Raw genomic sequence first — 14,863 nt, 5'->3', positions numbered from 1 at the left:
TATTGATTTTTTTTTAAACGCTGTCACTTAGGGCTGTGATTTTTGGCCATCTTACTCAGAGTCCCCCTCAGCTGTGCAGGACATGAGGATTTCTCCCATCGATGAAAAATAAAAGAGTTATTAGTGTTTTAAAAATTTTGAGATTCTTTCTCCTGAAGGCCATGCCCCTTCCGGAGGGACTATAAAACCCGGAAGAGTTGAGTGCCTCAGTCAGTCTCTACAAGATGGGGGAGCGAGAGGGTCACGTCTCTCTGAGCTGTGAATAACACTGAACACATGTCTACTCAACTGTGAGTGTGGTTTTGCTGACATTGAGTGCCCTTAATGTGGTTTGAAAATCAAAATGTGGTTAGTTTGAAGTGAAGCACAGCAATTGACTGTTGGTGGTGGTTGGTTTGAAGTGAAGCACTGCAAATGGCTGTTGGTGGTGGTTGGTTTGACGTGAAGCACTGCAAATGGCTGTTGGTGGTGGTTGGTTTGAATTGAAGCACTGCAAATGACTGTTGGTGCTCATCAGGTGCAGAGGATTCTTCCCATCAATGAAAAATAAAAGTGTTATTAGTGTTAAAAAAAATTTGAGGACCTCTCCCGTCAATCACGCCATGAAGGCCACGCCACTTCCGGTGGGAGGGGGGAGGGATTATAAAACCAGGAAGTGTGGTTGTGGCTCAGTCCCTGCAAGATGGGGGAGGGAAAGGTCACAAATTGTCTGAGCTGTGAATCAACTGAACACATGAACGTCTACTGAACTGTGAATGTGGTGTTATGTGGTGTGTATGTGGTGTTTTGTGTGGTTTTATGGTGGTTTTATGGTGGTTTTGCCCTGCTTGAAATGGTATGAAACTGCATTTGAATGTGGTGGCCATGCACCCTGCATGAAATGGTATGAAACTGCACTTGAATTTGGTGGCCTTGCACCCTGCAATACTTCTCACCGATGTTAAAGGACAGCTTCGTATGGCAAATCACAGATGACTGGATTTGGTGGCCTTACACCATGCTTGAAATGGTATGAAACTGCACTTGAATTTGGTGGCCTTGCACCCTGCTTGAAATGGTATGAAACTGCACTTGCATTTGGTAGCCTTGCAACATGCTTGAAATGGTATGCAACTGCACTTGAATTTGGTGGCCTTGCACCCTGCTTGAAATGGCATGAAACTGCACTTGAATTTGGTGGCCTTGCACCCTGCTTGAAAGGTATGAAATTGCATTTGAATTTGGTGGCCTTGCACCCTGCTTGAAATAGCATGAAACTGCACTTGAATTTGGTGGCCTTGCACCCTGCTTGAAGTGGTATGAAACTGCACTTGAATTTGGTGGCCTTGCAACATGCTTGAAATGGTATGAAACTGCACTTGAATTTGGTGGCCTTGCAACATGCTTGAAATGGCATGAAACTGCACTTGAATTTGGTGGCCTTGCACCCTGCTTGAAATGGCATGAAACTGCACTTGAATTTGGTGGCCTTGCACCCTGCTTGAAAGGTATGAAATTGCATTTGAATTTGGTGGCCTTGCACCCTGCTTGAAATAGCATGAAACTGCACTTGAATTTGGTGGCCTTGCACCCTGCTTGAAATGGCATGAAACTGCACTTGAATTTGGTGGCCTTGCGCCCTGCTTGAAATGGCATGAACTGCACTTGAATTTGGTGGCCTTGCACCCTGCAATACTTCTCTCCGATGCTAAAGGACTGCTTCGTATGGCAAATCACCAATGACTGGATTCAGCTGTTTCTACCAGAAGTGCACCTGACCTATGAAAATGCACTGTGAGCTGTCCAGGAATGGGATTCACAACGAGAAACATGTACGGTTTGCAAGTGAGACAAGCTATCCTTGCACAGTGGACATGTGACAAAGGCATACTGAACATCTTTTTCAAAAGATAATAAAAGGCTGTTACAGCTATGAAGCTACTGTAAATGTCTGAAAGCTGGTTCAGGCAACAGAAGTGTCACACATATTGTTTGAAGGAACACATAACCAGAGTTTATAGAAGTGAGCAATAAGTTGAGCAAACTGAATGAAAGCAAATCATGAAGGAAAGGTATTCAAAATTACCACTATTCTCACAGTGTAAAGGAAGCAAGTGAAGATAGTAATATAAAGGATATTTCAATTAAGATGCGTTGATTTATCAAAAAGAGAATCACTGATTGTTGACATGTATTGTGATTTACCGGGATGTGAGATTTTCATGCACTATTATGTTGATGAAACAGACTGTATGTGTGGCAGGATGGCCAGCAAACGTTAAATTTGAATTCAAAATGGCAGAGCTAAATATGAAAACCTTTACAGGTGAAAATAAAGTAGGTGGAATTGCTGGGATATAATTGAATTAGCAAAACAAGTTGAAACTACATGTTGTTGCAAACTCTGGACCAAATCTGTCGAAAGAAAGAAATTCCCCTGATTCAGAGGAAGACTTGTCTTGTTAAAATGGCGAGGCAGGATATGCTTGGGGGATATGAAGCAGTTTTCAAAACTGAACTGGGCTCAATGAAGGGCACCCAATCTAAAATTCTAAATGATCTGGGCTCACTACCATGGTTCTTCAAGCTAAGATAATGCCTCAAGCGATGAAAGCTAAATTCTAGACAGAGATTAACAAGATTAACAAGAGAGAAAATAAATGAAGCTGTCAAATTCTCTAAATGGTTAGCATCTACCGTGCCACTATTGAATCATGATGGATCCATCAGGATTGTTCTTAGGCCCCCTTCGGTGATGGCTGACCAAGGGTGTCTCCAGTGTGCTATTCCCTAAATGGAGGACGCCTGTGCGTGACTTTGTTTAACGTGGGGAGACTGGTGCACAGTTAGCCACCCCACGGTCCTTGACAGATCTGTGTCCAGATCCAGTGGCATGGAGTCCAAGACGACCGGAGACCCTTTTCTGCTGCAGCCTTCATCCACCTTCCCAGTCATTGTGATGCCCCACTCAAGTCAGCCATCGTCCTCTGCCTGTTCCACTGTTGAGGTCTTTGTTGGATTGCTCTTTGTCGGAGACCTCCCCCTCGACCTTACCGCCATGGGTGGCCCTACCAGGAGCATAGTCCAGATGGCATCACTCTCAGGATCTCAGGTCCACACAAGCTTCTCCACCATGACAAGGTGACAATCCACGGAGAATCCATGGATCCATCAGGATTAGTGGACAATATAAACTGAGTATTAATTGAATCTTCCTAGCGCAGGCTCTTATTCCAAGAATAGAAGAGTTGTTTGCAATTTTATCTGAGAGAGGTCAGTTTTCTACACTGAATTGGAGTTAGGCACAACAGTGGATTGTATTGAAGGATTAGTCTAAGAAGTTTTTGACAGTGGATACACTCAAAAACCAGTTAACAAAAAATCAACTATCCTTCAAAGTTTTTTCTGCGCCTGTTATCCTTCAGAGAATCAAGAGGTTGCAGGGGAGTTCTGAGGGTCGATGGACCCTTGACTAATATTCTGTGTTCAGGGAGACTGAAAAGATTCCTGTAGAATCTGAAGATAGTTTTGAGCTAGAAAGTATAAAAGGCAGGTCCATGTTCAAAGATAACTAGGTGTTTTTTTCTGTTCAAATGAAATGCAATACTTGAGACGCTGTGGATACCACTTTGAGAGATGCTGAAAGCTGTTACCAATGTTTCTGCTCCAAATAATGTACCTGAACTGACGGCATGACCAGTGATGCTGAATTACCATATTAAAGCCTTGTCACATCTAATAATGCCCTTTGCTCCACTGACAGGAATTGCTGTAAAAAGATGTGAAGCGGAGATTGCACTGAAGTTCAACAGGAATTTGCGTATTCCCAAAAAATGGCGTTTTGCTAGTTCGTGACTTAACAGGCAGAGAGTTAATCTTGCAACGCTTCACCATGTGGCATTGGTGCTGTATTGTCCCATTGATGGAAGATAGTTTTGAAAAACCAAAGGGTTTATGTCCAGAGAGCTGATTTCAGCAGAGAGAAAGTAGTCTCATCTGGAGAAGGAAGGGTTAGCCATCATGCTTGGAGTCCCACAATTCCAAAGGTGTACTTTTGGAGGGAGCAAAGATTTAATAGGAACATCAGGGGTAATGTTTTCATACAAAGAGTGGTGGGTATATGGAACATAGCTGCCAGTGGAGGTAGGTGAGGCAGGTACTATCATAACATTTAAGAAACATTTAGACTGGTACATGGAATAGGACGGATTTAGAAGGATATGGGCCAAACATAACCGGTGTGGGCAAGTTGGGCCAAAGAGCTTGTTTCCACACTTTAGGACTCTATGACTTCACTATCTATACAGATCACAAACCTTTGATTTCTCTGCTGCATTAAATGAAATTATACCTCAAATAGTTCCACATTGGTTGTGAAAATGGCTTTGAGAACATATGAAGAAACTAATAACTGTGAAATGCAGATACTCTCAGTCTAGTGGAGAAGGTAACTACTGGTACAGGAATACAGATCCCAGTGTTAATGATGGACCAACAGGTATGTGGGTACAACATGAATCCGCGAGAAACAGCAGATCCTGTATTGCCTCAAGTGGACTCTACTGGAGAAAGGAGATCTCCAGGCTATTTGAAAGCTTTTGTAAAATGATTTTAAATTCGCTTTTTGGGGAGAAGGGAGGAATGCATCATGTGGTAATATATATAATTGAATGTGCATAGTCAGTGGTTTTCAGGACTTATCTTGTGTCACTGCTTTGTTCTTTGGCAAACATTGTATTGGTTGATTCTACAAGTTGTCTTCTAGGCATGTAGACTTGAAGAAAATAAACAAACTTCCTAAAGGATGAAATGCACCTTCTTTAATGTTAACATATAATATAGAACAAAGACACAAGAAAGTAATCGGAAAAAAAAGAATAAATACGTAAGAGCAAAAGTAAAAGGCAAAGCAGTTGGAAACAAACTTGAAAAATATCCAATAAGGACAAGAAGAGAATAAAAAAAGAAAACAAATTGTTTTGTTACCTCCACATTTGTTAAGTAATTTTGTGCATTTTTCTTCAGCGTTGTAACATCCTTTTCTATTATATTGAAAAGCTTTACCATACCATCAAAATCTTTGTCTTTGGTCTACCAATAAATAAAAAATAAATTGTAAAAAATATATATTGATGGTTCCTCATTAGTCATTACATTTTTTTCCATTTTGGGTTGTCGAAAAACTACAAAATCAGTTTAATTTGTTAATCCACCTCAACAGGACATAATTGCCTACTCCCTTGACTGCCATCATTTCATTAATACATTAAATTATAATGTTCATAAGATAAAGAGTTTGTTCTTTATTCCCTCTGCTGGGTCAGAATGGGAAAGAAGAGCACTTGTCAACATCCATACTGATGGCATTTCATTGAAGGACAATCACTCAGCAGATACAAATGTGAGGGAAGCCTCACAGAGATTGTGAATCTGTGGAATTCTCCGCCACGGAAGGCAGTGGAGGCCAATTCACTGGATGTTTTCAAGAGGGAGTTAGATAAATCTCCCAGGGCTAACGGAATCAAGGGATATGGGGAGAAAGCAGGACAGGGGTACTTATTTTGCATGATCGGCCATGATCATAATTGAATGGCGGTACTGGCTCAAAGGGCCAAATGGCCTACTCCTGCACCTATTTTCTATGTTTCTATTGGGTTTGTAACCATGGGGGTGTGAAAGCACCAAACAGACTCCACGTGTTCTTTTAAAGCAGGAATAGGGTAGATGATGCACCATGTACACTCTGTGCAATGGTATCAGCCATTATGCAGAGGTCCACTGCAATTATGGAGGGTTTCCTACTGATTTTTAGGAACTAGCTGGTCCCATATATCAACCCTCCCCACAAATCCCAGCAAACTGCAGTTCTGCCACCCTGTCCCTGTGTCCTGCTGTCACTTCCGGGTTTAAAAAAAAACACACCATAAATCCTGTCCACTTTGTTTAGCATGCTCCTTCAAAAACATGTGAACTCCAAAATAATTAAATTGATCAAGGTTTCAGATCACTTTCATTGAATGAAGCCCAGCCTTGATCCACCTGCAAATCGCAGGTGAATTGGTCACCTGAACATCCATCTTGTTACACCAGTAATCACAAAAAGTTAATGGTGCTCTGATTCAGGTCTGCTGAATGATGAAGGCAATATATTTGAATTGAGTTGATAGTATGTTTTAATTAAGCAGCTAAGATAGTACAAGCATTCACTATTTAAGTTGCTTATGGCCAGACAATGAGGTTAGATGTCTGGAGACGATTCTTTCTGCAACCTGTAAAACAGAGTGGCATTTGATGTTCGATTCAGCTGAAAGTTCATCAAATAAAAAACAGTTCATTGATCTCCTGTGATAATGTACACACAAACCTATAAAATAAATCTCTCCCTTCCTGTTTTTGTTGTACTTCAGATATTTAAAATGTTTGAAACAACTGACCCACTGCCTTTCTGCAGTTGCCATTTTTTTTTCGTACTCTCCTAAGCAGGGAAAAAGGGTGAGGTACAGGTACAATGAAAAACTTGTTTTGATGTATACATGTAGATTCAGACCAAACGTAGAGCATAATATAATACATATATTATACAAGATAATGAAAAGAAAAAGGCTGTACAAAACAAGACGTTCCTGCAAAAACACAACGGGAATCAAATGTTTAATGTGGAAATTGATTAGTAAGGGCATTAAAGGTTGTGGTGAGATGGCAGGAAATAGGTTTGAGAGGGAAAAATAGATCAGCCATGATTGATTGGAAAGCAGAGTTGATGGGCCGAATAGCCTAATTCTACTCGAATGTGTTATAATCTTATGCAATACCTAGAGATGTAAGAGGTGCTCCATAGTGTTCTATTGAGGTAGGATGAGAGTTGTGTCGACTTGTTTAAGAACTTGATGGTTGTAGGAAAGTAACTTCACCTGAATCTGGTGGTATGGGAGTTCAGGATTCTCTACATCCGGCCCGACAGTAGCACTGAGAAGAAAGCAAGGCCAGGAGAATGGGGATCCTTGATAACAGATGCCACTTTCTTGAGGCAGAGCCTGTGACTGAGAACTGGACTGAGTCCACAATCTCAGCAGCCTCTTGCATTCCTGTGCGCTGCCATACCAGGCCATGATGTAACCAGTCAACGTGCTTTCTACAGTCCATCTGTAAAGTTATCAGTGACATTAAACTTCAAAGAAGGTAGGGGGTCATGGATATGTGCTTCATGATTACATCTAGTGCTGGGCCCTGAACAGGTCATCGAGATGTTTTTGAAGCTGCTAACTCCCTTTACCATCAACCCATCAATGAAAACTGGTGTATGGTCTCCCAACTTCCCCTTTCGGAAGTTCCTTGGTTTTGATGATGTTGAGCAAGAGGCTGTTGTTGCAGCACCACTCAAGGTATTCTATATCACTCCTGTATGCTGACTCATCACCGCCCATGATTTGGCCGACTACATTGGTATGTTTGGCAAGTTTGCGGATGGCATTGGAGCTGTGCGTAGCCACACATTCATGGTGTAAATTGAGTAGAGCCAGGGGACTAAGCACACAGTCCTGAGGTACACCTGAGTTTGTGGTCATGTGGCAGCACAGTGGTGCTGTGGTAGAGTTGCTGCCTTAGAGCACCAGAGACCCCGGTTCAATACTGACTATGGGTGCTGTCTGTACACAGTTTGTATGTTCTCCGCGAATATGTGGGTTTCCTCCAGGTGTTCCAGTTTCCTCCCACACCCCAAAGACGTACAGGTTTGTAGGTTAATTGGCAGAGTACAATTGTCAAATTGTCCCTAGTGATAATGTTGGTGTATGGGGTGATCGCTGGTCGACGCAGACTCGGTGGGCCAAAGGGCTCGCTTCCACACTGTAACAGTGTAAGTGAAAAAGAACAAAGTGATAATAGCGATAGGATCCAGTTGGAAAGGGAGGTGTAGAGGTTCACGGCTTGGAGCTTGGAGATAAGTTTGCATAAGAAGAACCTGCAGATGCTGGTTTAAACCGAAGATAGACACAAAAGGCTGGAGTAACTCAGCAGGACAGGCAGCATCTCTGGCGAGAAGGAATGGGCGAAACATTGGGTCGAGAACCTTCTTCAGACTGAAGGTCTCTATCCGAAACGTCACCCATTCCTGCTCTCTAGAGACGCTGTCTGTCCTACTGAGTTACTCCAGCTTTTTGTGTCTATCTTTGGAGATAAGTTTACTCAGAATGCAACAAAGTCTTGGTTATCTATGTAAATCACATTCATGTCTTTTTGTTTTTGCAGTTTTTGTTTCACAATTTACATATAACTTAGGGTTTTCTGTATTGTTTAAATCTTTGTATCCACAAGTAAGATTTTCATTGTGCCTGTACTTCACCGTAATTGTGCAGATGACAATAAACTCGACTTGAAATTGAGCTTCAGTTCATTGGGACCCAACTGTAGAAGTTGACCCAAGATATGAATTCCAAAGTCAAAGTAACCACATTCTTTTCTCCAGACTGCACAGTGAAAGTTCACTGCCTTCTCTGCCCCTGCATTCATTATCTTCTCCATCTGCTAACCATTCCCACCCATCTTTCAATGGTGTTGCATGCACATTCCACTTCCCTTTCAGATTTCAGAACCACTGGTCAGGGGACATTTGTAACCTACGCACACGCAACCACGCATGAAGTTCTACCCCATTAACTTGCAAATTTCAATGCTTCATTCTCAATTCCTAAGTAAGTGAATAATTGCAGAAAAGAATCAGACCATATTCGGCAGAATAACATAAATATACTGCAGATTCGGATGATTAAGTTGATTGTTTGGAGCTCAATTCTTTCAAGACCTCAAATAAAAATGTATTTAACATTAATTAGTTCCCATATGTCTTAGGGTTCACATGTTGCAGCAACTTCTACTTGGAATTAGACAATGGGATCAGCCATGATCACAATGAATGGCGGTGCTGGCTTGAAGGGCCGAATGGCCTCCTCCTGCACCTATTTTCTATGTTTCTATGAATTAAATATCAATATTTGTTTCTCTGTCACCATAATGTAATTCTATTACTCCTGCAAAGGGTTATAACATGCATTTAGAAGTATTCAATGAGAACATCATTGGTGTACCAAATCACAACTATCAAGGTACCTGTTCATTTTAATGGAATATCTCAAAAACAGATTATTAGCAAATAATTTGAAACCATCAATGATGGAAAATATTTGTTTCCTTGTAATTGTGTGGTAGCATCACTTTGCTTTATATGCTCCCATTTTTACACCTTGTTATGGTATTATCTAATATAGCATTCTCTAATACGAATAATTCATTATTGCTGTTTATTCCAATTCTCATTTTAATAAACTGTTTGAAAGGGCAAATAATAGACATGAAGAATCAAACTTCATAGTTGAGATGTACAATTTCATATTTTGTTGCATGTGTCATATGTTTATTTGCATTTATCTCTGCATTACTATAACTGATCAGAAATACATACCCATCTTTACTGCCTTTACAGGACCTTATAGAAATTGTATGCAGTTCAGAGAGTTTTGAATAAAACTTTGCTTCAGTGGTCATTTCTGAGTCATACAAATTAACTGTAGAAACGTTCAAGTGGAATTATGGCACAAATCATAACATTTAATTTAATACACATGTCTTTTGTTTCCTTTGGAAAAGCAATGAAATGCAAATTCCTTAGATTGGAAATGGAATCAGATTCATAATATTCTGAAAAAGTCTAACTCATTCCAGTACATACTGGCTCTTTGAATTTGTTGCTTCTTCACAGTGTATTCTAATACCATTGATGGAATTAATTATAGTTTTACTTGCAGTATGCATTGCAAAATTATTATTTTTTTTAATACTGGACCAACAACTTACTTTTGGAAGAATTCCAGTTTCATGTTTAATAACTTGACTAAGCCTGGATGCCATCTTTGAAATAGAATGTGGGTTTATTCTGCATATTGAATCCATTAGTGAAAGATTTTCTGGTCTGATATATTTGTTTGCTGTTGGAATTGGAAGAAACATAAAACATTAATAACAAAACAGATTCTAGCATTTGCCTCTCACTGGTCTAATACCTGGTTGAAGCCAATTGCTTGCCAAATATAACATCTGCTATCTGAATATTGTCGGATATCATTAGAACTAGGTCTTCACCCATGTTAACTTATTTCCCTCACTGCCAGATTCTAGTGTGCCAGGTCTACTCATTTGCACAGCAGGTGGATTCTATAGCAATAGGAAACTGTGCAGGTGCCAGATTATTCTAAGTAACAAATTCAATTTCCTTCTGCATTTGTAAACTTCATAAGCCATTAATTCATATATTCAAAGTGAAACAGAATAAAAACAGCCCCTTCAATACATCTGGTCCATGCCAACCATCAACCATTCATTTACACAAATCCTGCATTAATCTCATTTTAATCTCTCCACATTCTCATCAACTCTTCTCAGATTCTATTCCTCACTTTCATACTAGAGGCAATTTGTAGCAGGCAATTCACTTCCCAATGTGTATTTCTTTGGGATATGGGAGGAAACTAGATCACTCCAAATGAAGCACCATGGAGCACGGTTATAGCGAGAACATGCAAACTGCAAGCACCTAGAGTCAGTAGTGAACCTAAGACCCTGGCGCTGTGAGGCAGTGGCTCTAATAAATGAGGCACTGTACCACCCATTACTATACTATCTCATCTGCCTTTTCTCTTGATGCTCTCCCTTTCCATACTCAAACTTCTCCTCAGCCTACATTTACAAACGTTATCAACTTCTCTCCATTATCATTGATTCCTTACCTTCAAATCTGCATTCATTTCCACAATCTTAAAAGATTTATCTTACCGTCTCACCCCCGCCACACTGCTTCTACTTTCTTTTTCATCTACTTTGCCTTTAAAATCCTTAAATGTATAATCATCACACTTTCCTTCATCACCTCTTTACCTTTCATCACGCTTTCTTTGGCTGACATCTATACCACCCTTGCATCAATATTCCTTGAGCCATATGTCCAGTCTTGTAGTGGGTGATTGAATTTGGGGATTTTGTAATTTCTTACCTGGTACACTAGTCTTTCATCTCACTGATTTCAAAATGTCATTCTTTATAAATCATTTTAGGACCTTGCTTTACCTTAAGAAATAGTTTATAAAACACCCACAAACAAAATGTTTGATTAAAAATAAAAAGCTTGAAGAATTCAAAGAAATTAGGAGATCAGTTAAGAAGTAGCAGACAGATGGGACGGATATGGAATACTAACTTTAATTGGAAGTAACTGGTGCTTCCCAATATGATTTGTATTGGCCTCATGCTCGTCAGATCTCAAGAAGCAAAAAAAACAGAAATGCCTAGATTACTCTCAAAGTCAAAATCCAGTTCACCCCCCACCTCTCACCATTCTGCCTATTCTTCATGAGAAGGGTCTGAACCAGAATTCTACTGCATGCAAACAGGCACATTTTACCAGTGGCTTGCACAGAGTATTGAGGGGATTTCATATATGATTGTTCCACCCGCCATAATCTCGAAGGAATTGAAGCCACAATCACAAAGCAAACAAGAAATGGTGGGGGAGAGCAGAAACACAAACTGGAGTATTGTGCACAGTTCTGATTGCCCCATTGCTGGGAGAATGTGGAGGCGTTGTAGAGGGTGCAGAAGAGTTTTACCAGAATGCTGCCTAGATTAGAGTGTATTATCTAGAAGCAAAGGATGTTCAAACTTGGATTTTTTTTTGAATAGTCGGAAGCTGTGGGGAGACTTGATAGAAATATATAAAATAATGGATCAGAACCTTGTTTCCTGGGTGGAAATGTCAAAGACTAGAGGGCATAGCTTTAAGGTGAGAGGGGAAAAATTTAAAGTAAATTTAAGGGGCAAGTTTTTAATAAAGAGGGGGTGCCTAGAATGCACTGCCAGGTGTAATGGTAGTGGCATATATGATAGTGGCATTGAAAGACTTTCCCATGTTGTACTATTCTATGTTCTATGTTCTTAAACAGCGCAAATCTCACAACTGCAACTTCTGCTGTTAATCATGCAATCCAAAACCTTGACTAAGAACATAATGCACACCAATTTCTGGCTTTATTGTTAACAATCTCCCTTATACTTTTTTGAACATAAGGGGGCCAAATTTCTTGCTACTTTTACGGCTGTGAAAGTAATTTCCACACTATACTTTCAATTGCTGCCAAGGGGAATGATATTTGGTAGGGAGTGGGAGTCAATTGTATTACACTGATGGCAGGAAATTGCTACAGCAGTACATGTAGAGGCATGCATATCCTTTACGTATGTCTGCATTCTTGCAAGCCTTGCAATACAGGAAAATACCCATTCCAAGTGTGAATACAAAAGGCACATTCATAAAAAAATGACTTCCTTGAGAAAGTTTCTCAATTTATTGGTAAAACTTTTTGTGACATACTACTGAGCCAAGGACAAAATTTTCCCATTATGGCTTACTCACAAAATGCACAGGCAATGGTATCAATGAAATGATCTGCGTCTATCATTAACTGAAAACAGAATAAGAGCGAATGATGATGTGGAAGCATTTAGGAGATAAATGCAATGAAAGTACAAAGACCTTTTCATACCTACTTCCTTTAATCCCTTGTATTCATTGATATTAATATTGACTTCTTGCATGGCCTTAGTAGCTTTCTCTAGTGCCTCATAGCCTTCATCAGACTGGGGTGTATTTTTCAGTATAGTTTCTAAAAGCAGTGGATATTTAAGTACCCTCTGCACCGGCATCACCAGGTAGAAAGTCAATGTCATGGCACCAGTGTGTGACCTATAGGGAAAAGACAGAAAACAAATCTCATGCTGGTCTTCCTTTATAAATGATGGCATGCAACCATTATTAAGATCCTTTATTTCATATAATCTTTATCATTCCACTTTTACAGTCTTTCAAAAGATAACTTGTCAAATGATATCATGTGTATTGCATTGAGCAAACCTGGAAAGAAAGCACTGTTAGGGGAACTGATAAGAATAGCTTTGATTATCATTATTCAATGCGATTCATTACAATGAGCCAAACTGTGGGCAAACCCAGAAACCAAATATGTGATTAACTTTTCCTTTAATGTGTTGTATTACTGCTGGTGCAACAGCTAAATAGAATCCAATTTATCTCCGCACGTGGAAGCATGCTCCTCTTTTGGTCTCTGCAGTCCTGGAGCAAGACCCATGTAATTGTTTAATGGGACATTTATTTTTCATCCTTAGGTGAATACTTGAAATATTAATTTTATCATGTATGCTGAATTAACATTATGTCTCCTAGAAACATTCACAATTTGCTTTGTAGAACTTTAATCAAAAGAAAGGGCCTAGATTTCTATTGTATTATTATTATTCACTATTTTTGGGATGTCCTAATAAACCTTATTAATAACCTGGTTCATTTGAAAGTAGAATGTTTATTGTAGTAGATATTTCAACAATAATAAACTTTTGAGTAGGAATATTTTTATGGTTGAGACAGCAAAAGCGTGATTTGTCTAATGAACCAGCCTATAGATGAAAATAGGTATCTTTAGATGCAAATGTTCATTAAGTCAGTCTATGTTAAATCCTGATCATTAAACAGACTCAATGCAGTTTAAATTTGTTCATTATGAGCCTTATTACATACTGAAATAATCTTCTGTTATTGATAAGCAAGGGTCAGGCCTGACTAGTGAAGAATTTTTCATTGGTCACTTGTTAGTCTGACAGAAGATGTTCTTAAACAAAAAAAAAGCAGCCAGGCAGCATCTGAGGAAATAGTTATTATAAATATAATTATTTTATAGTTCAGGAAAAGACTATAAAGTAAAAAGTGTATTTCATACCAAAGGGGGGTGTGTTTCTTCTGACAAAAAAAGCACTAGCAAATCACTAGGCTACGAGAGGCAGTGATCATTGGGCTGGTTAGTTCTGATTTATCATGTTCTCTCTGCATTATCAAGCCTAGCTTCAAGTCTAGATCTTTTGTTTCAAGCATTTCTGTATACTTAGAAAAGTATGGCACAGGAACAAGTCCTTCAGGCCCCAATGTCTGTGCTGAACATGATGTCAAGATATATTAATCTTATCTGCCTGCAGATGATCCATATCCCTCTATTCTCTGCATATCTTGGTGCCTATCTGAAAGCCTCTTAAACACCACTATCACATCTGCTTCCACTATCACCCTTGGCAGCGTGTTCCAGGCAGCCATCACACTCTTTGTAAACAAAATGTGCCCCACAAAGCAAATTCAATGCTAGCGTTTAATTCAAGAGGTCTTGTATACAAAAACAGGGATGGAATGCTGAGGCTCTATAAGGCGCTGGTCAGGCCACATTTTGAATATTGTGAGCAATTTTGGGCAGCATAACTGAGGAAGGATGCGTTGGCTCTGGAGAGGGTCCAGAGGAGGTTCACAAGAATGATCCCAGGAATGAGTTGGGTAACCTATGATGAGAATTTGTTGGCATCAAGCCTGGACTTTAGAAGAATGAGGGGGGACCTCATATGAAACATACAGAATAGTGAAAAGCTTGGATAGAGTGGATGTGGAGAGGATATTTCCACTAGTGGGAGAGTCTAGGACTAGAGGTCATAGCCTCAGAATTAAAGTATGTTCTTTTAGGAAGGAGATGAGAAGAAATGTCGTTAGTCAGAGGGTGATGAATTATTTCGAATTATTTGCCACAGAAGGCTGTAGAGGACAAGTCAGTGGATATTTTTAAGATAGAGATAGATAGATTTTTGATTAGTACAAATGTCAGAGGTTATGGGGAGAAGGCAGGAGAATGGGGTTAGGAGGAAGAGATAGATCGGCCATGATTGAATGGTGGAGTGGACTTGATGAGCCAACTGGCCTAATTCTACTCCTATCATTTATGACATGACATGA

At 39.7% G+C, this 14,863-nt stretch overlaps 1 protein-coding gene across 4 annotated transcripts in view; it reads right to left on the bottom strand.

Moving 5' to 3' along the window:
- arhgef37 (Rho guanine nucleotide exchange factor 37) overlaps positions 1-14,863 on the bottom strand; it is a 111,239-nt gene that overhangs the window by 27,190 nt on the left and 69,186 nt on the right. For 3 of the 4 annotated variants that reach the window (XM_033029573.1, XM_033029572.1, XM_033029575.1), the window contains 3 exons: positions 12,567-12,766; positions 9,829-9,959; positions 4,966-5,070 (listed from right to left, as the gene is read on the bottom strand). In XM_033029573.1, coding sequence (XP_032885464.1) covers positions 4,966-5,070; positions 9,829-9,959; positions 12,567-12,766 — 436 coding nt within the window. The remainder of the gene's footprint in view (positions 1-4,965; positions 5,071-9,828; positions 9,960-12,566; positions 12,767-14,863) is intronic. The other variant, XM_033029576.1, reaches the window with a different exon arrangement.

Source organism: Amblyraja radiata, chromosome 11 (assembly GCF_010909765.2).
Source record: "Amblyraja radiata isolate CabotCenter1 chromosome 11, sAmbRad1.1.pri, whole genome shotgun sequence".
NCBI lineage: Eukaryota > Metazoa > Chordata > Chondrichthyes > Rajiformes > Rajidae > Amblyraja > Amblyraja radiata.
The sequence above is the reverse complement of the archived record's forward strand: the minus strand, read 5'-3'. Positions and strand labels throughout refer to the sequence as shown.